Source organism: Scomber scombrus, chromosome 5, assembly GCF_963691925.1.
Source record: "Scomber scombrus chromosome 5, fScoSco1.1, whole genome shotgun sequence".
Lineage (NCBI taxonomy): Eukaryota > Metazoa > Chordata > Actinopteri > Scombriformes > Scombridae > Scomber > Scomber scombrus.
In genome coordinates, this window is record NC_084974.1 from 8931930 (window position 1) to 8951859 (window position 19930).

The following is a 19930-nucleotide window of genomic DNA, read 5'->3' on the forward strand; positions in this document are numbered from 1 at the left end:
ATTTAGATGCTGATATGCCCTCAATAACATTTCAGGCTTTAATCTGCTTGCATACCTTGTTTGATGGATGTTGTAAATAATACCGCAGGCCTGGAGGTATAATGCAACACCCAGAGAAGTGCAAGGTATGGAGGAAAAAATAGAAACCAAGAAGACAGGTGAAATATATTCTCCCATTCTTTTTGTTTTTTTAAATTATGACTTTTAGCCAGACAGGAGCTACATCAGGTGTAGCTGGAGAGAGGGAAGCAGCTACAGGAGCTAACAGCTCAGTGGATTGTTGGATAGTCTCCCTGTCATCCTGTGTTATGTATCTGTTTTCTGGCAGCATCCTGTGATCTCTCTGACGTGTCTTCTCCTACATCCTCCCCGTCTTCTGTTATCACCTCGCTGCCATCCTATCTTGACTTTCCCTCCCCATCTTTCTCTCTCCTAACACCTTACCACATGTTTCTGTCTATCCCTCTGTCCCTCGTCCCTTCGCTCACATCTTTAAGCTGCATTTCAGCCGTCCGCCCTCAGCTCTTATATCTAGTAAGTGAAATTGAGTACAGCTGTAAAATAAGCCTAAACTGATCATGAAGAACATTGCACGTAGCCACTTGAAGGGGGAGTAATGGATGAACGGACAGGTGTGAGACAATACAATTGCCATAAACAGAGAAGAAATGAAAGAAAATTCAAGTAGAACCTTTTCACCATCAGCTCTGTTCCAGTCTCTTTTTCTTCTATTTCTCTCTTTTATTAATTTTCATGTCCTAACAATAATATGTCGGGAATTTCTTTCCAAAGTACTAATTCCATTTTGGGTTAAAAGGTTTTTTCTAAAACTTGCTATTGGTATTAAATGGTGGGTTACACTTGCACACATGTCTCTTTCTCTGCTGCATGTTGTTTAAATGATGCAAGCCTCAGTTTGGACTTTGAAATCCTTCCTATGACTTTAGTTTTTCACATTTATGCTGCCTAAGCATATGTTGTCAGCAGTGTCCTTTGAGACACTGCAGTGCACACACATGCGCGCACACACACACACACACACACACACACACACACACACACACACACACACACACACACACACACACACACACACACACACACACACACACACACACACACACAGCGATAAAAGTGGTCTGTATTTGCATGTTACACCTGGACTCCTTTGGTTGTCCGGCTCACACAAACAAAGCTGACTGCTCTCTTGCTTCCCCTTGCGTTGCTATGACGCCCCCACCCTCTATTCCCCAGTCTCCATCGCTCCAGAGAGAGGGACTCCCTCCTGTTGTTGTTGTCTCCTTGAGCTCCCTTCTCTGCCTCCTTTTCTCTTTGCTCTCTTTTGCCTTCTGTTCCTATTTTCTCCCCACCATTCAGCATATATATGTTTGCCATAGCCATCTCTTGAAACAGCAATCCATTGCTTTTCTGTTTCTGTTTTTCCATCTTTGCCTGTCTCATATGTTGCTGACAGACAGTTCCTTACAATTGATATTCACATTTTGTGTGTGTTTACAGTTTGTGTCTCTTACTCTGTCCTAGTGTTGCTTTAGAAAGAGCTGCAGAGAGGAGAAAGCTCTTAACTAAAGAGTGGATAGTGCAAGATCTTACAGAGATAGTGCACCCGTTAACAAGCTGAAACCATGCTATTATGCTCTTCTATTGAGTTAGATGTTACTAAAACTCAATCAAGTGTGTATTCAAATATTCTAAGAGCTTTTCCATTTCATTGCGTATGTGAGCATTTGTATGTGTATCTTAGTGTGTCTGTATTTGCATCCATACACTCATCTATGTTTGTGTGTATCTTGTGCAGTTTTCCTCATTTCCCTTGCAAATAGCAGAAACAGAAGGCAGCAGTAACTGATTGATAGTGTAGCGGCGGAGTCTGGCTGGCTGTGTTCACAATGTGTGTTTCTTGGTGTGTAATAACCTCCGTTGGACACTGGCTGCCAGTCATTTTATACTATATTCAATTGATTTTTCTTTTTTGTTTGGTCTATTCTCAATTGCCTGATATTCATCTTTAAGGATTCTGATATCTCCCTTGCTCAGCTACATTTCTAATACATTGTACATTGTGTGCTTGCTTATGTTGTCTGTCTTATTGGTTCGTTTTATTGTTTCTTTTTATTGACTAATCAGCACTGTTTTCAGATGTAACACCCCTTATCTCGTTGTATGTTCTTGTACAATGACAATAAAGGTGTTCTATTCTATTCCATTCTATATATTAATATTATAAACACACTATGTAGAACAACTGCAACACTGACAATATTCTCCACATTTATACTCTTTGAAAGAATTTTCCACAGCTTCCAGAAAGTACACCTTAAAGTGCTGATTCTGAGTCATGCTACACTCAGCTCTGAGAGTAATCCTTAATTAGAATTCAAGCCTGCAACAGATTGACAGAACTGACCTTGGATCAGCCCGGGCCCTGGATAATGATGCCCGTCAGCAGCACTGTTTCATTGTATGGCAGAACTGAGATCAGTGTAGGATAAGTTGGTGATTTAGGAGCATACTGCAGACAGAGGCAACATCAAAACAGTGGCACAGAGGACGGCCTTGGCCCCAGGGAACGGACAGAGAGAGGGATGGGCAGTTTCGCACATAGCAAAACAGCTAGCGCTTGATTAAATCGAATGGTGTAGAGACATGACATCTCATCATGTTCACAAGCAGCAACTCATGTAATAATAAACATATTGTTGCTGTTGATGCTGCAACAGACAAGCCTTGCTGATCAGTAATGACATGTTACCATGTCTATGCTGTAGAAACTGCAGCAGTGCTTTCCAACGTTGGCTCACTACTTATTCATATGACAAAACATATTAAAATCAGATGATATGATACAATATGTTTTTCTTTTTTTCTTTCACCTGTTCATGACATATGCCTACAAGCTAATAATAGTATAAGCTGTTCTGATTGATGGTGACAAAGTCAAAATCCTTCCTGGAAAATTGTGCATTAGTTCAGATTAGTTTTAGTCCACTTGTTTCACTTCTCGTTAGCTTGTTAGCTGAATTAATACCACTCTCATATCAGTCCGTTAAAGTCCAGATGAAACGGCATTATGAGGGTATGTAACTTCTGCACCATGATGCATTTCTGAGTGAAACAGGATATGCATCAGTTGTAGTGGGCTACTTGCTTCCTTCAACACCTTCATTACCCCTTGGTATTTTAGCTATTTAGTTTTGCAGGAGGAATGCTAAATCAACATGTTGTAGAGTTGTCGTAATTAGGCTTTTTAAACTTTGGACAGAGCCAGACTAGCTGTTTCCCTTTGCTTCCAGTCTTTATGCTAAGCTAAGCTAATACCCTGCAGGATCTAGCTACATATTAAGCATACTACTACTTATCTAACACTGGGCAAGAAAAAAAAATTGATAAAATGTCAAACTATGTTTTTAAAGACTTGAAAAAGCATAAAGCAGGTCACTTAATTAGATACATTTTTGGCCTGACATGACACAATAACCCCCTTTTTAATTTAATGGTTTGCTTTAGAGATGCAAATACAACAAATACAGCAAATACTTTTGGCTCCATAACACACTGTACATCCAGGACAAATTGAGATGAATGCTGTTTATTTACTTTACCTGTTAACATTCCCAGCCAATATTCAAACTGGCAATGTTTTAAGCTGAAAGGTGAATCTTTTGAAGAATAGCAGACAGAAGACTTCAGGTGGGTGTGGAGACCTGATTAAAAGAATAGCTAAAGCCCTGAAAATAAGTGTGATGCTGCAGCAGGGTAGCACCCAGCCATGCTGGAGTGCTGACAGATCAATTAGCACCTGTCACTGTCTCTGTTTCCATCTCTCTGTCGTCATCTTCACGCTTGCGTCTCTATTATATTTGTCTGTTTCTTCCTCCCGCTCTGTCTGAGCTAGAAGAGCACTACAATGATATGCAATTAACCCCAATTTCCTCTCCTCCTACTTTATCTCTGTCTGTCTGCTTTCCCTTTTCCTCCTCTCCACCCCTTTCTTATTCATATTTTCTTTCCCTCTGTTTCCTTTCATCTTTGCTTCTCTCTTATTTATCTATTTACTTCTTTCTCCTCTTTCTTATTGTCCTCCTCCCCCTCCTTGATGCACCTAGACTGATTTAGAGTCTCTGGACCCTCGTGGCCGGACTCCTCTCCACCTGGCTGTCACACTGGGCCACCTGGACTGTGCCAGGGTCCTGCTGCAGAACGGAGCTGACGTTAGCAAGGAGAACTCCAATGGATGGACCGGTGAGTGTGTGTGTGTGTGTGTGTGTGTGTGTGTGTGTGTGGAGGGCACTGAGCTTATTTCTGTGTTAGTAAAACACAGTTTGCAGTGTACACAACGTATTCTTGGTGGCTTTGTTGGGGGCGTATTTTTGCTTCAGGATAAAGGTGCTATGAGCAGCATTTTATACAGTAATATATAGTGGTTACATTAATTATGACACTTTGGTATAATTATAGTCAACAATGAGACCACAGTGGAGATGATTGGTAGTTTCTATCTCACACCGGTGGTTAATGTGGGTACTCAAAATTATGAGCACACTTACCCAGGAAACTTTTTGCTTTCTTTGGAAGAAGATGTCATGGGTAACTCATCAGAGTGTTTATCATTGCAAAAAACTGGGAAAGATTTTGCTCTAATTGTACTAGTAGAACAGTGCCATCTTCCCTTTATATTGTATAAATGTGGAAACGATATATGGGTAACACAATTCATAAATCATGGAATCATAAAACATAAATCCAAAAAATCAGGAACTGCTGACTGATACATAAATCACAAGTAGCTCCTGAAAAATTAGGTCATGATTTGTTCTTATACTAATTTCTGACATTTGGGAATTTTTATACCTCTACTGCACAGTGTGCACGGTGTTAATATTTACTGATGTTAAAATGCTACTTGCAGCATCTTTCCTGTTAATAAGTTCTTCAAAGGGAGACAAGCGAATGAAAGAATCCTTTGACAACATTTTTAATTACTGTATGTGCAAAGGAGGCAGTTCGGTCCATCCTGTGGTGTATTCAAAGTAAAAATGTTTGCACATCAAAAGAATTGAATATGGTAAGCATAGCCATAGTCATCTGCAGTAAACAAGTGAAAAAACACAAATCACACATGGCCTGAAAATGCAGATGATTTTTGATGTGGCCTCCTTGGTTGCTATAAGTACTCCAGTAACTTTTAATATATGATATGCAACACTGTATTTGCACTGTATTAATTACACTTCTACATTTCCCACTGGCACTATCTTACCATGGCAGATGACAGTTTTGGCCTCTTGATGAAAGCTGCTGCCAGACATCTCTGCTGTCACTGTACAAATGTAGTGTAGAGTTACGTCTAGCAATGGGAGACTAGTAGAGTGTGAAATCAATTATTTTTTTAACCTTGAAATGATATTGGTTGATATCCTTGTCCATATCCCACCTTAATATTTTTTGCGTTTGTTCCTTTTTTTTTGGAAATGTGTAACGCTGCATGTAAATGTATTCTTGATTATGATGGATTATATGAGTTACGTTCAATGAAATCTTTTGTTCTCCTTTCTGTGTTGTTTCTGTGTTTGCAGAGTGTCATAAAGCAATCATATTTTGTGTGTATTCATCTGATTACTATGTCTGTAAATGGCACTTCCCGGTTTTGTTATCAAATTATAAGAATCTACATATATATATGATATACGTGTGTGTTTGTGTGTGTGTGTGTGTGTGTGTGTGTGTGTAAGCCTTTTTTCAGATGTGTGCTTACAAAGAAAGAGAAAGGAAATTGTTCTGTAATTGTTCCAAGTGTAGAACAGCCTGTAAGATTAAACAGCAAAGTGGCAGTCTGATGAATGATGGGCGAGCCGCAGTAATTGGTCGCACCAGCTTTTCCTTCGGCCTACTTCAGTTTCGACAATTCTCGTTAACCCCTTAAGTTGCTCATGTACATAAATTTTAAATGAGGCCTGAGTGATTGGCTCTGTTTTACTCTCTCTCTCTCTCTCTCTCTCTCTCTCTCTCTCTCTCTCTCTCTCTCTCTCTCTCTCTCTCTCTCAGTTCTTCAGGAGGCGGTGAGTACCAGAGATCCAGAGTTGGTGCGTCTAGTGCTTCGTTACCGTGACTACCAGAGGACTGCCAAGAGGCTGGCGGGCATCCCCATCCTACTGGAGCGACTGCGCCAAGTGGGATTTCACACAAACACTTTTAATGCACGCATGGAAAAACTACACACATATACACACACATCCATGAACACAAAATAACATACATGAAACCAAACTACAAAGGCAGAGTTCCATTCATTTGAAATGAAGATTTGTCTTTGTGATATTTACATTTTTGTTTTCTGAGAAAAAATACTCTTGGTTTTGTTTGATGGTATTAATAACTTTGTTTACTATTCAACAAGGGATATATACTCAGCGGATGTGTTTCTATGTAGCGAAACCCTCTGCCTCTAGGTAATTTGAGTCATCGCTATTCCCTGGAGCGCTGTAGCTGTGATGAAAAAGGAGAAGGTTGACTGTTATAATCCTGACAGGAAAGTGTGGAGGTGCAGCAGATCATTTTGAAGCCGCTGCAACGGTAGAGCTGCAGAGAACAGTAGCAGAGGTTCAGAAAACTGCCTTCACACAGTCTGTCTCCCTGTGTATCTGCTCCAGCTGGCTCTCTGATACATATACACACAAAGTCACGCACACACCAACAGATTCAAGCGGTAGACACAACACCCTCATACTTTGAATATGACAATGAGTACTCGTACATCTCACCCACATCATTCTCCATCCATCCATCCCTCCATCCATCATTTCTATTATTAACCTACACACACACACAAGCTTCTCCATGCCAGCCCCACATTCTTTGGTGCAGACGGTGAAGCAGCATCACTGCATTCTCCCTATTTTTCTTTCCCTCCACTTTGCTGCTCTCCTCTCTGTATCTATCCATCTTTAAATTCATCACCCTCTATCTCTGCAACTCTCTTTCTCTCTCTCTCCGTTCTCTTCTTTATGTCCATCGCTCTTTCATTTGTTCTCGCTCTCTGTTTTCTGTACAGGCCCAGGACTTCTATGTGGAGATGAAATGGGAATTTACCAGCTGGGGTGAGTCCAGTTATCTGTGTGTCAATCCAGTCAGTAAAGCAGTCCAGTACCGCCCAGTCAGGATTAATCATGTTATCGTCTCCCTCTGGGGATGAAGAAGCCTGTTTCTTCCTGTTGTACTGGACACTGATACTCATGCACTTCTTGGCCTTGGTTTTAGAGTTAAATAGCATACACTTTTTATCTCAAGTGCTGTACTTTCACTACGAGTGTATGAATTGTACAAGTTGAGTCAATTTCCTGTTTATTTTTAAGCAGTATATTGTTGTTATATTGTTGTCAGTACTGAAAGTTATCGATTATTGGGAGTATAAGCATGAACCAAATAAAAAAAACAGAATGAACACTGAGAATTGCTGCATTAGATATGACAGGAAATTAGGGAAACTGCAGTGTAATTTCGATCTATATTATCATGGTTTAAAAGTGTGTGCCTGTGTTTGTCCTCAGTGCCTCTGGTGTCTCGTATCTGCCCCAGCGACACCTACAGAGTCTGGAAGAGCGGACAGTGTCTCCGCGTTGACACCACCCTGATGGGTTTTGAACAGATGACCTGGCAGAGAGGAAACCGAAGCTTCATTTTCAGAGGACAAGGTTAGAAGTTAAGATATGTAATATGTTTGTCACACTCTGTGTATCTTGGTTTTCCATTCACATTTGCATTCAGTCCCATAAAATTTTGGTGAAATGATGAGCAGAAAGATCATCGGCTGTAAATCTGCCGTTATTATTTTGGTGGTGTAATGTTGTACTAAATGAGGTGATGGGACACCAGATGCATCAAGACAACACTGTTTCCCCTGGCTGATCGTGTGAATTCACAGGTCCACGCTGCATTTTGAGAAACACATTCTTATATTTATCAGTCGCCCGGGTTTCACACGAAGCAAATGTCGAGAGGCAGCAAATTCACAGAGATGGGTACAGGTGTGACCATGTTTTTGCTTTCCAGGATGAGCCTCTTGCTCTCCACCTGACTCTTCTTAGCCTCACTGGACAGCACTTTCCATTGTCTCTTCTCTACATAATTTCACCCAGTTCTTTTATTTTTATCTTTCTTCTTCTCACCACCTTAAATTATTCTGCCTTTTTCTGGACTCTCTCCATAATGTCCTGTTCCTCCTGGGCCTGACTGGATGGGCCTGTACTGTACTTATTGTATATTTGTTCTCAGCAGCCTCATGGACGTGTGTACTGCTATTAATTCCTACTCTCAATTTGTTAGCTGCTTCTGTCTTGCTCACTAACATTGCCCTCATATTTCTCTTCATTCGTTTGTCACCGTCTTGCCTCCCAGACTCTAATGCAGAGGTAATGGAGGTCGACCATGACAGGCAGCTGGTGTTCTGTGAGACTTTGTGTGTCTCGTCTCTGACGGCGCTCTCACCTGGCCGGGGAAATGGTGGCGCCTGCAGCAGCAACGGCGCCAGTTTGGGCATGCTTGGGGTGACGCAGCCCAGTGATGAGCAGGTAGCAGGCAGGCTTTCTGCCCCTGTGGTGACCACTCAGCTGGACACTTGCAACATCGCCTTTGAGAGGTCAGACACAATCGAAAGCAACTTAAATACACAGAATTTAAATATAGATTGTGTTAGATTATTGTCTGTTGCAAGAGAGACATTGGTATTCTACTCTGCAAACGAGTTTGGTGTAAATCAAGCAAGGAGTGCAACTAAAACACATTAAATATTCAAAGATTATAGGAAAATCCTTGATGTAAAAACTAATATACAGCAGCTGTTAATAGACTCTGCATCTTTGGTCCATTTTTTCTGAATAACTAAGCAAACTTAGAAGGTGTATTGTGTCAATTTCCAGTGCTGGTCAGGATATGAAATGCTGTTAGTATCTCAGATTCAAAGAGTCTCACCAACAACTCTTAACAATCATAAAGGGAGAAATCTTCCACACTTTTGTCCGCCTCAGAGGTGGCAATAGTACAGATACTTGTGTAGAAAACGACTCTGGAAAAGTAGAAGTACTGATTCAACTCCTTTACTCAAGTAAAAAGTAAAGGCTCTGAAATGTACTTAAGTACAAAAGTAAAAAGTACATTTTTTTTACTGTCAATGATGCACAATACCTCTCCTGATAACTCGAAAAAACTAAATAGGATAGTTTTCCTCTTTTGTTAACAACCTGCACAGACAAAAAAATCAGTGGGCGTCTTTGTCTGGGGCCCCCCTGATCCTAGAATCGCCACTGCCAAGCATAACGTGTTGATGTTTTTTACTAGCGTTAATCTGTTAATTTGACCTCTGTAAACTTTGCACAGTGCACAGCATGTGTTGGTCATATTCCTGCACTGTCTGCACACATTGTTGGACTTTCATTCCTGTAGCGGGTTTCGATGTGGGCATCTTATCGGGGGACAGGGAGCGCCGCACACACCAAAAAAAAAGATTGGTTTTCTATCGCTTATTTGCACGTCATGTCTTCTTTTTATAATGTCACGGATGTTGGAAGTAATAAGCCTGTTTTGACAATGTAAGGAGTAGAAAGTACAGATATTTGTGTTCAAATGTAGGGAGTAAAAGTAAAAAGTCATCAGAAATACAAATACTCAAGTGAAGTACAGATACCTGGAAAATCTACTTAAGTACAGTAACAAAGTACAAATACTTCGTTACTTCCCAACTCTGACGTCTGCCAATGTCCAGCAAAAGTTACACTAGCTAGCGTTCAGTTGAAATCAATTTTAATGTAGCTAAAAACTCCATTCTTGATCTTTTGTGTTCCATGTGGAATTAATGCCTTAAATGTCAAGGAATACATAACAATATGTGAGCTAGGAAAATTTGTATTAATGCTGTGTGAATCAGGCTCAGACCGCTAAAGCTCAACACTCCAGTGCAAGTAAAATGCACCAACATGGAAATGAGGAGCAGACAGCAGAACAAAAATACACGGGAGAGACAGACAAGACTGCTTGTATGCAGTCAATTTAAGAGCTTTTTATTACGATGACATTACATTTTTACAGCTTCATTTTAGATGAAGTGACATAGCTAGGCCTTTAGAGATGAGAGGAAATGGAAAAGAGGAGAGAAGGGAGGGACATATAGAGCAAGCAGGGGCATAGAGGACAAAACTAATTTTATTCCAGTCAGGTGGTAATATAAGACTGATGTGACAGAGAGAAACAGAGAGGGATGACGGGACAGGTATAGTTTTAGACAGAATGGGATGGTGGGGAGAAAATGGTAAACAAAAAATAGGGATAAAAGAAAGAGGTCGGCGACAGCGACTGAGAGAAAGATAATATGTCATATGTATGACAATAGGGAAAACAGGAGGAGTCGATGGTTTGGAGATAGGTGAAGAAAGGGGAAAAAATAGACTGCAGGGAGAGGCAGTGATATATTATCAAATCATAGAAAGAGACACAAAGACAGGAAGTCAATGTTAACAGATGAAAAGTGAGTGAGAAGAACCAAAGGCCTAAGTTTAGTTTAACTTTAGTAAAGATATTTTTTGTTGGATGGCCAAAATATTTACATATGTGCACTTGCTCCCTGACTATTTTTTCTTGCTCATATGCACATGTGGGCACACACACATAAAGAGCCTGACTCTGCAAAATGTTGAGTATATGTATTTGCTGACCCGCCTGAAACTGTGTCACCCTAACCTCTATTTAAATCTGTTGTAAGGTTTTCAAACCTCACATGAGATTTTGCAGCTCTGTGCTTCCTTCAGTTTGTTGGTTTGGGCAGCACAAATGATGAGTTACTGACAGAGCCAAAGCAGTCCTTAAACCTACATACCTTTAAATCCTCTCAAAAACTTCTGTTTGAATTATTTCTAATTCAGCCTCTGAATTTATGGCTCAATCTTTCACTGTGACATCAGAGCTCACCTGTGAGGCTGTGGATCTGTGTGTCTCTGTGCTGCTCAGGCTGCTGCTAGCATGATTTTTTATAAAATGATGTCTGACTCACAAACAGATCAGTTATACAAGCTGTGGCTAATTAAGCTTATAAATAATATTCACGTCTTAATGACACATATGCAATAATAATTCTTCTCTTGATCCACTCATTGAAAGGGGGAGAGATGGCATTAAATAGTCAATATTTCTCCCACTAATTTCACAGATTAATGGCTGGATTGATTACAGAACATTCTTATTAACTAAGCTCAGCTGTTACTGACACTGTTTCTTCTTTAATAACGACCACATGTCTTAATTTGCTTTTGGGAGGAATTTTCATCAACAGTAATAAAGTTGTTTAAACAGCATATCTGATCAACAATCACAAGTACAGCTAACACCTCACGCCTGAAATGTAAATATAACATCAACGGACTAGCTTTATTTTGTCCTGTGAAGTTGTTTTCAATTCTGTGATGTTTGAAACATTTAAACAGATCGGTGAAATATTGATAGGGACAACCCAAATCTATGCCCATGTTAAGAAGACAGAGAGGTGAATAATAGAGAGGAGTGAGCTGGCAGAGAGGGGTGGCTGAAGGAGGGGGGCGGGGGGTTCTTGTAATCATCTTCCTGTCAGACTTGTACCTCAGTGTCACCTCTGCACATTTTCCTTGGTCAGCACTCCTGTCTACATGCCAATAATCTATTTATGATGCTTTAGAGCAAACCACTTTGTCAAACACCTCAGGCAGGACATCCACCTCTGGAATTAATACAGTTTCTACCCAGCCAGGCAAAAAACTCTTCAGTTTTGCTGTTTCAGGGTTGGGCTAACCAGTACAAAGTTTACTGAACCCTCAAGTTATTGAGCTATGATATAATTTCTGAAAATCAGACAGAAGATATAACTTTGCCTAACATCGGATTCAAGTAAACAAGGCTACACACAGCTATGCTAGCAGCTCTGTGAGGCTGTCATAGGCAAAGCTGAATGCTGACGTTAGCATGCTAACATGCTCACAATTATAATGCTAACATGATTTTATTTAGCAGTTAATGTTTATGATGATTACTGTCTTAATTGGGCATATTAGCATACTGACATTTGCTAATTAGCACTAAAAATAAAGTAGCTGATGACCTTCAGTTTATTGGTGGTCATAAACCAAAGTAGCAAACAAATTAAACCTTCAACCTGATGGTATTAGACGAAAAGTCAGAGAATTACCAAAGTTCATGGTAATCCAGCACCTATATGGAGATATTTCTGTCTGAATGAAAATGGTGGACTAAATAACCAACATTGGCATGCCTAAGGCCATGCTGCTAGTGTAACCTTAAAATTCCCCAAAAGCTCTCATATTTTAAATGTGATAAAATACCTAATTCAAAATATGTCCCTGTCACTTGTCCCAATTAGTTTCAATGCTACTGTATATGTTGTGAAACCAAACATAATTTTCCATAATGTAGACAACAAAGCTGTTAACTAATACAAAAATATAAGCAGTAATGTGAAAAGCCAAGTCACATTCTGTCGTCTGGACCAGAAGGAGCTCAATGGTGTGAATAGATCATGAATATGGGACATGCCTCACTAAAAAACAGGGCCTGTAAATTACAGTTGGATGGTTGAATTTTACTCTCATATGTACTTTCTCTCAGGTATATATGTGTAGATTTCTTCTATCACAGCAACTATACAGTGTGTTTATTGCAGTTGGTTTATTGATCTAACTGATCTAGGGTGTGTTGAATCTCTATTGCAGGAATAAGACGGGTATACTGGGCTGGAGGAGTGAGAAGACTGAGACAGTGAATGGATATGAAGCCAAGGTAGAGCACAGGCTGCACAGACAGCTCACTGATCGTTCACACTGTCCAGAGAAACCACCGCTGTCAGAGCACAATTTAATATTTAATATTTATATAAGTCCACTTCACCTGAAGAGTTTCATTTCCAGAATGAATCACTCCCAAAGTTATTTTAAAACCTTTGCTTTAGACTTTTGAGGACATAACCCTCTACATTTTTAAAGTGCAGTTGAAACCCTCTCATACTGATCACGCCTGTCCGGGTCAAATTGATCACTATAAGCGGATGATTATTATAACGTTTTGTTTTTGTCTTACTTATTTCTCATGCATATTAAAATCTAATTGCCATTTGTATATTTATTACATGTGTATAAAGTAATAAAACAGCTTTGCTATTTACTGAATTTTATTGACTGTTTTACAGCTTTTTCAAACGCTGTTTCAATCATGTCAGCTCTGGAAAATTCATTTCAGAAACTTGCCCACTGATGTCTGCATGATGGTTTTGTCCAAAACTATGTTCACTTCTTTTGAAAAATGATGTAAAAGGTCAAAGTTACTGAAACCCACATACAGCAGACCAGTAATTAAAATGCAGATTGCATTACTCATCTCAGCCCAGGATGGAACAGCGGTCCAAAGCGCAAAGTCAGTAACAGGCATACATACTGTACATGACAATATATGTTGTCATGTATGTAAAGACCCCAAAGGAATACTGTAAGCAGACTACCTGAGTACTAGAAGCTAATTATTTAATCATCATGTATATAGGAAGGATTCAGTCCCAAGCTTTTTGATCCATAGAAGCAGTTGATCACTTTGATGAAAAATTAATTCCTAGAACATTTTAAGGTTAGTTTTCTAACATCAATTAAGTGTGAGCATCAGCACATAAAACACCACACTGGCCTCTCAGATAAAGTTAAAAAAGAAGTCTATCTACACATGCATTACCTTGACCCCATTTGTTTTCTTGACCCCCTGGAGGGATGGATGGAAGACAAGTGTCAGACACCCAGCATCATCTGTCACTAGTGGTTTAAAAGCACTTCAGACAGGCTCTACAGTAAAAAAAAAAACCTGCTGCCTGAAAAGCATCTATTTTCTGCATCATTGATTTAGAGTTAAAAACGTAAATAGACAACTCCTGTTGAGCTTCTGTCTTCCCGGCCGCTTTTTAGCTCTTCCTTACTTTATCTGCTGTCCCGTGTAAAATCAGGATCAGCAGGCCTAATACTGTTTTTTTCTTTTTGTGGTCACTAGTGAAGAATTGCAGTAATCTGCTGTGGACTGGAGCTTGAAGATGTTGGCCTGTATGCAGCAGACAATGGATTAGGGGTGTAATGTTACACAAAATTCATGTTTAAATACACAGTTTTAGGGTCATGGTTTTGTACATTTTTGGCAATAATAATAAAAATAGAAGATACAATCTATTTTCCCTCATGCTGGAACATGCAAATAGTGCTCGCTTGCCATTTATGCTGTAAAAATGAGAACATATTTTGTTCGATCATTTTCTCATCACTATCATTTTATTCTTTCTTAGGTTTACGCGGCATCCAATGTGGAGCTGATCACCAGGACCAGAACTGACCATCTATCAGACCAGAACAAGAACAAGACAAAAGGTATGTCACTGTATTTTGACAACTGTACCTGGGAGCTAAATGACCATTTATCACCTTTAAAAGACCATCAAGGTGTTCTTGCTGTAGTTGCGTCACAGCTGCCACAGCTGATTTTCTCCATTATCACCTCTGTGCGGTTGCAAACCCCAGCTTAAGTGCTACCACATGTCTGATAAAAGAGTCGCTGATGAGTAATCCCTCACACCTAAGCGCGATGAGATCACCCAGAGGCTCCGGCTAACAGCCCGAAACGTTCACTTGGTGGCTCTGTCTCGTTTTCTGGTTCAGATAATAAATCAAACAGGATTAGCAGGCTTCTCTCTCCGGACTGTCGCTGTCAGCCAGGATCAACCATCACACGTGCCACTGTGAGCTTATAGGTCACAATCCCCATCTGCACTCTGCTAATATGCATGAGGGAAGTGTTGTTGGAAGCGCTACACTGACTCCTGAATGAGTGACTCACTTCGTTTGCCCTTCTCTTGTGCTACTTTTCATCATTTTATTAACGCTGTAAAAAAAAAATGCAATATGTATCCAAGCCAAGCACCAGCTGTAGGCCAAAGGTCAAAATGTGGACACTGTCTCATAAAGCACATCATGAACCTGCTGACATTGATATTGATTGTTCGACCTTTGCAAAGCTCTTAGCACTCATTCAGTTTCTGGTCAGTGAGGACAACCACAGCACCAGAAAATTCAAACCACATGCTAACAAGCTGGTCATATCTCTCATATCTAAATGGGCAGCAGCTGGTGTTCCCATGCACTCTAAAAACAAAGGGTTCCCCCCTTGTGGGTTCACCTGAGATCCAAATTAGACTGAGCTCTTCCAGGAAGTTATTGATTTACTTAGTGTTGCAGAACTCCTAAAGGTTTATCATTTTCATATTGTGGGTTATTATCACATAATTGGTGATTTAATTCTGTACAGATTTTCGGAGCAATTTGCAGGTATTTAATTAATTTTGTAATGACGCAGAAACTGTTGGACCCAAAAGCACGAGTCAGATGAGAAGTGCAAGTGTCCAAAACCAAAACTGTATTAACACACAAACAAAAACGAGACTTCAAATTGAAAAGCTGACCAAACATAAAGAGGAAGGTCCAAAAAAACCTCTAGCAAGTTCAGGGGTGTCGCAGGGAGAACTGAACAGGCAGGACAAGAGCAGGGCATGAAGACAGATGATCTGACAGGGAACAACTGAAGAAAGGCAGTATAAGAGGGAGGCTGAGTGGAAGATTTAATGATGATGATGAGGGCCAGCTGTGGAAGAGGGCAGGGAAACTCAGGTGAGGGGAACGAGGTGATAGCAGGATCTGGCAAGATCTGTAATGCCGAAAAGAGTTAGTAAATAAAAGAGAAAATAAATAAGAACATACCTACACAACTGGTCCCGTGACACATTTTTGGGAGATTTTACAGAAGGGGTGGTGCAATTTAGTATAAATGATAAGAAAAATAGAAAAAGTGTTAAATTGGTTTAAGTGTAAAACTACACACTGAAAAGTATGTTTTTTCTGCCTTTTTCAGAATTTATTATGTTATTAACAATTATTCGAAATAATTAAATAAGAACTACAATGAACCTAAATATATTGAGGAAACCTTTAAAATAACGCATTACTTGTGGACTGTAATATGAGTGGAAAGAGAATGTTTTAGGTCTAGAGCTACATTGAGGAATTATTATAACTATATCAATATTTTTAAAAATTCTAACTTTCAGATGTTGCAGTTTTTGATTATTCATTGTTTCTTACTGCTAAAAGCATAATTCACTCTAATTCAATTCATTTTAGTTCTACAAAAAACACTTCATGTATTGCAATAAGTTATCCAGTGCAAAACATTGCAGAAGGAGATCACACTGCAGAGACTCACAGTGAAGATTGCTGAGCCTCTGCTTCATCATTTCTTGATGAATGAGCATCAACTTTGGCCTGCTTTGGATTACTCTGTGGTGTACATAACGGAGAAAAGAGATGGTACATTGCGATTGTGTTGCTGCATTCTCACTGCCGCTGTGTGTCTTTGAGCAGGTGGAAAGACTCCACTGCAGAACTTCCTCGGGATTGCCGAGCAACACATGGGTCCTAACAACGGGGTGAGCAGATACTTTATTTACATGACATCACTTGAAAAGCTTGCAAGCCCAATTCTGGTGATTTCATATGTTGTCTTTGAATGAAATATTTCGGGGGGGGGGGGGGGGGGGGGGGGGGGGGGGGGGTTCTCCATGAGTTGAGAAGTTTCTTAAAACCTGAAAAAAATGCCTTGTTTGATTGGACACAATTGGACTCTGCAGTGAACTGCGGACAGCCATCATAACGGTAATAGTAATCATACTCAATATTATGATCACTGTCATCACAAATTAATGATCATCTTTAATACCAGCATTGCCCCCATCATCTCTGATCAAAGGGACGTTGAGTGTATGAATCCTGGCTGCAGAGTCCACTATGTCAACAGCAGAGCATGTCTGCAGAGTAAAACAATCACTCACAGGCTCCAACCTGCTCTCAAATATTGATTATGTTTTTTAATTTATTTCTGCTGGAGAGCTTCTATGACTCCTCCTCTTTTCACTTGTTCCCCCTCACCGTCGCCTCTGCTATTTTCAACCCTGTCCTCTCAACACAACACGCAGACGCACTCTGCAAAAGCTTCTCTCTGCAGATATTTAGTTTTAACTGTGAAGCTGCGGTGTAGTTTTAGACCCGAGATTTTTATGGTGCCAAATCTGGTTTATGAGCTGTAAGTGGAAGGAAATGCAACAACGTGGATAGAAATCTACCCTTTTTCATAAGTCTTTAGCATCCTGTGCCTCCTCCAGTAATGCTAGCTTTGACAGGTTTATGAACATCCCGCTACACAGTTGACAAGTGAGCTACGGTAGCTTATTAATTAGCGCAGCAGACCAATTTATTGTATTCTATTGTAATGATGGAGAAGAGCTGGAATAAAATTTCCTCTCAAGTTTTGGCACAGTTTTCTTTTTTTATCAGCTGATGAAAATGTCTGTAGGTAAAAGACAAGCCTAAAAATCCCTGAGGTGGTGAGTTTTTCTTCTACAGCAGAAGTGGGCAAAGAAAGTGAGTTTTAAGAGACAGAAATCTTGGCACTTGACTATGAGTCACCGGTCCTGATCAAAAAGCCTGTTTATTCATTATTTGCATATACTTTCTTCTTCTTATTGTATATCTCTTTTCTCCGTCTCTCTGCAGGCCCTGGTGACCCAGATGTCATGTCCTGCGGTGACCAACCCTTCAGCGCTGACGGCTGAGGAATACTTCAACCCGGGCTCGTCACCGACTCAGAGGGACATCGGCCACCCGTGCCAGCTCACCACCAAGACCCAGAGGTGACACGGCGGCATATAGACTGACACCGACAGACAGGAAAACAGACAGGCAGCGATGCATACAGTCAAGTCGCCCTCTAAGCCCACCGCCAAGTGCCAGAGCTGACAAACTGATGGGCACGGGATAGACAGGCTCACACACACACACAAACACACTCACACACACACGCGTCTGACAACCAAAGTCTAGTGGTGAAAGGCGGACAAATAACAGTTGGAAAGAGACAAACGCTCACATTTTCACACATTCGAGGAATAGGTTTCTACAAAGCTGGTAGAGAGTGAAATAATTAGACAGACTGCCTCCTCAGTCTATCACACTGCTATGTCTGGATGACTCATGAAATCATCTTTACTTCACTATTTTACCAAACAAAACAAGAGAAAAAAACCCTGATGTGTTTTTTAACAGGAAAAAAGGGAGAAAATTGAACAAGAAAATGAAGGATTTGTTTTTTTATGTATATATTTTTTGGGTTTGTAAGGATAATGTTCATGGATTTCTATATCCTGCCATCTGACCACACTGTCAGATTGCATCTCCTGTTTCCTGCCAGTAATTCCTGTAATGCTGTCCAATCATCTACCCTCTGTTCTTCTAACAGACAATTGGTCGGTCTGTCATTTTCAGCGGTCAGTTTCATGGTTCTTCACGAAATCAAAAGATGGCAGAGCATCATGAGGATGAAGTCTTTGAGGTTGCAGAGCTGCCTCTCAATCCTGTGTTCATTATCGGACAAGTTAAAGTATAGACATCAATCGGCCTCAATTTGAACACGACTCAGCAGCTTATGGACAGTCGCTGATGTAATCAATGTCTTTGTGTACTTCTGGCCAAGGAATTAATCGTCTGAATGAGGATATAAATTGCTACAGTAATGCTTGTCAGAATTGTGTTTTTTTAAGATTCATTAGCAAACTCTTCCTGTTACTTCTCTGCATCTTCACCGAAGATGTGTTCACTGTTTGTTTTTTCTTTTTTTTCTTTTTCCAGGTTTAAAGCGAAGTTGTGGTTGTGTGAGTCTCATCCTCTGTCCTTGGCAGAACAAGTGGTGCCTATCATCGATCTCATGGCGATCTCGAACGCCCTGTTTGCTAAGCTGCGTGACTTCATCACTCTGCGCTTGCCGCCTGGCTTCCCTGTCAAGATCGGTGAGGGCCGGGAGAGTGAGATGGATGTAGGGAGGGAGGGAAGGAGGTGAAAATGATGGCTGTTTAAATTAATGGGATGATGAGGAGAATGAAAAGTTAATAAATAGATACAAGGATGGATGGAAACAAATGAAGACAGAGAGAGAAAGGGAGCAGAACAGACAGAGAAGAAAGGAAAATATTTTTTTAAATGTCAGAATTGTTTTAAAGTTAATGCGTGGGTTACTTCACTTCCTTCAGAGATCCCTATCTACCACATCCTGAACGCCAGGATCACCTTCAGCAACCTGAACGGCTGTGAGGAAGGGACGGGCATCCGTGCCGACAATGACGTTGGGGTGGAGGGGGATGGACAGAGGGACCCCCCTAGGACAGACACCCCGTCTCCGGGCAGTGACTCCTCCAGTGTCTCCAGCTCCAGCTCCACCAGTGAGAACACACATGACTCACTTCCCTGTACTGTACTGACATGTGTCATAATTTCATGTCTTCATGTGAGATTAGTCTCAGCTGTAAATTTACACTCTGTTGACTTTTCCCAACCAATCTGTTTCATAAATCTCCACTAACATTTATGGCAGTACCTGGGCAGTACTTCAGTTCACAAACAGAGTTCACAGTTGCACCGTAGAGTTATGAGCCGTATTTATTGCCGACGTTGGATGCAAGGTTATGTTCTTTGTGTTATGTGCAAGATTATTGCTCATTTTCGTCATCCTATCCCTTGATCAGAAGCCTGACAGCCACATTTAAATCTGCAGCCATGCAGGGAACAGATATAATTTATTGTGTGAGCGCTCAGAAGAAAGCTCCCAGGAAATACTTGATGTTATCTAGCTGAATTGCTCCTCCCTGAGTTATAGTCCTATAAAAATAGGCACTGTTGAGTAGGGGGAATATTTTGGCAGCACTATCATGGAGAGATAATGACCTGTTATAACTTCTTTTACTCTGGATTTTTCTTTC

The 19930-nt window shown here is 40.5% G+C and overlaps 1 protein-coding gene across 2 annotated transcripts in view; it reads left to right on the forward strand.

Moving 5' to 3' along the window:
- ankrd13b (ankyrin repeat domain 13B) overlaps positions 1-19930 on the forward strand; it is a 38017-nt gene that overhangs the window by 12334 nt on the left and 5753 nt on the right. The window contains exons 2-13 of one of the 2 annotated variants that reach the window (XM_062419838.1): positions 4125-4260; positions 6064-6188; positions 7070-7115; positions 7566-7709; positions 8413-8653; positions 12762-12828; positions 14363-14444; positions 16488-16552; positions 16926-16928; positions 17676-17812; positions 18807-18964; positions 19205-19393. In XM_062419838.1, coding sequence (XP_062275822.1) covers positions 4125-4260; positions 6064-6188; positions 7070-7115; positions 7566-7709; positions 8413-8653; positions 12762-12828; positions 14363-14444; positions 16488-16552; positions 16926-16928; positions 17676-17812; positions 18807-18964; positions 19205-19393 — 1393 coding nt within the window. The remainder of the gene's footprint in view (positions 1-4124; positions 4261-6063; positions 6189-7069; positions 7116-7565; positions 7710-8412; positions 8654-12761; positions 12829-14362; positions 14445-16487; positions 16553-16925; positions 16929-17675; positions 17813-18806; positions 18965-19204; positions 19394-19930) is intronic. The other variant, XM_062419839.1, reaches the window with a different exon arrangement.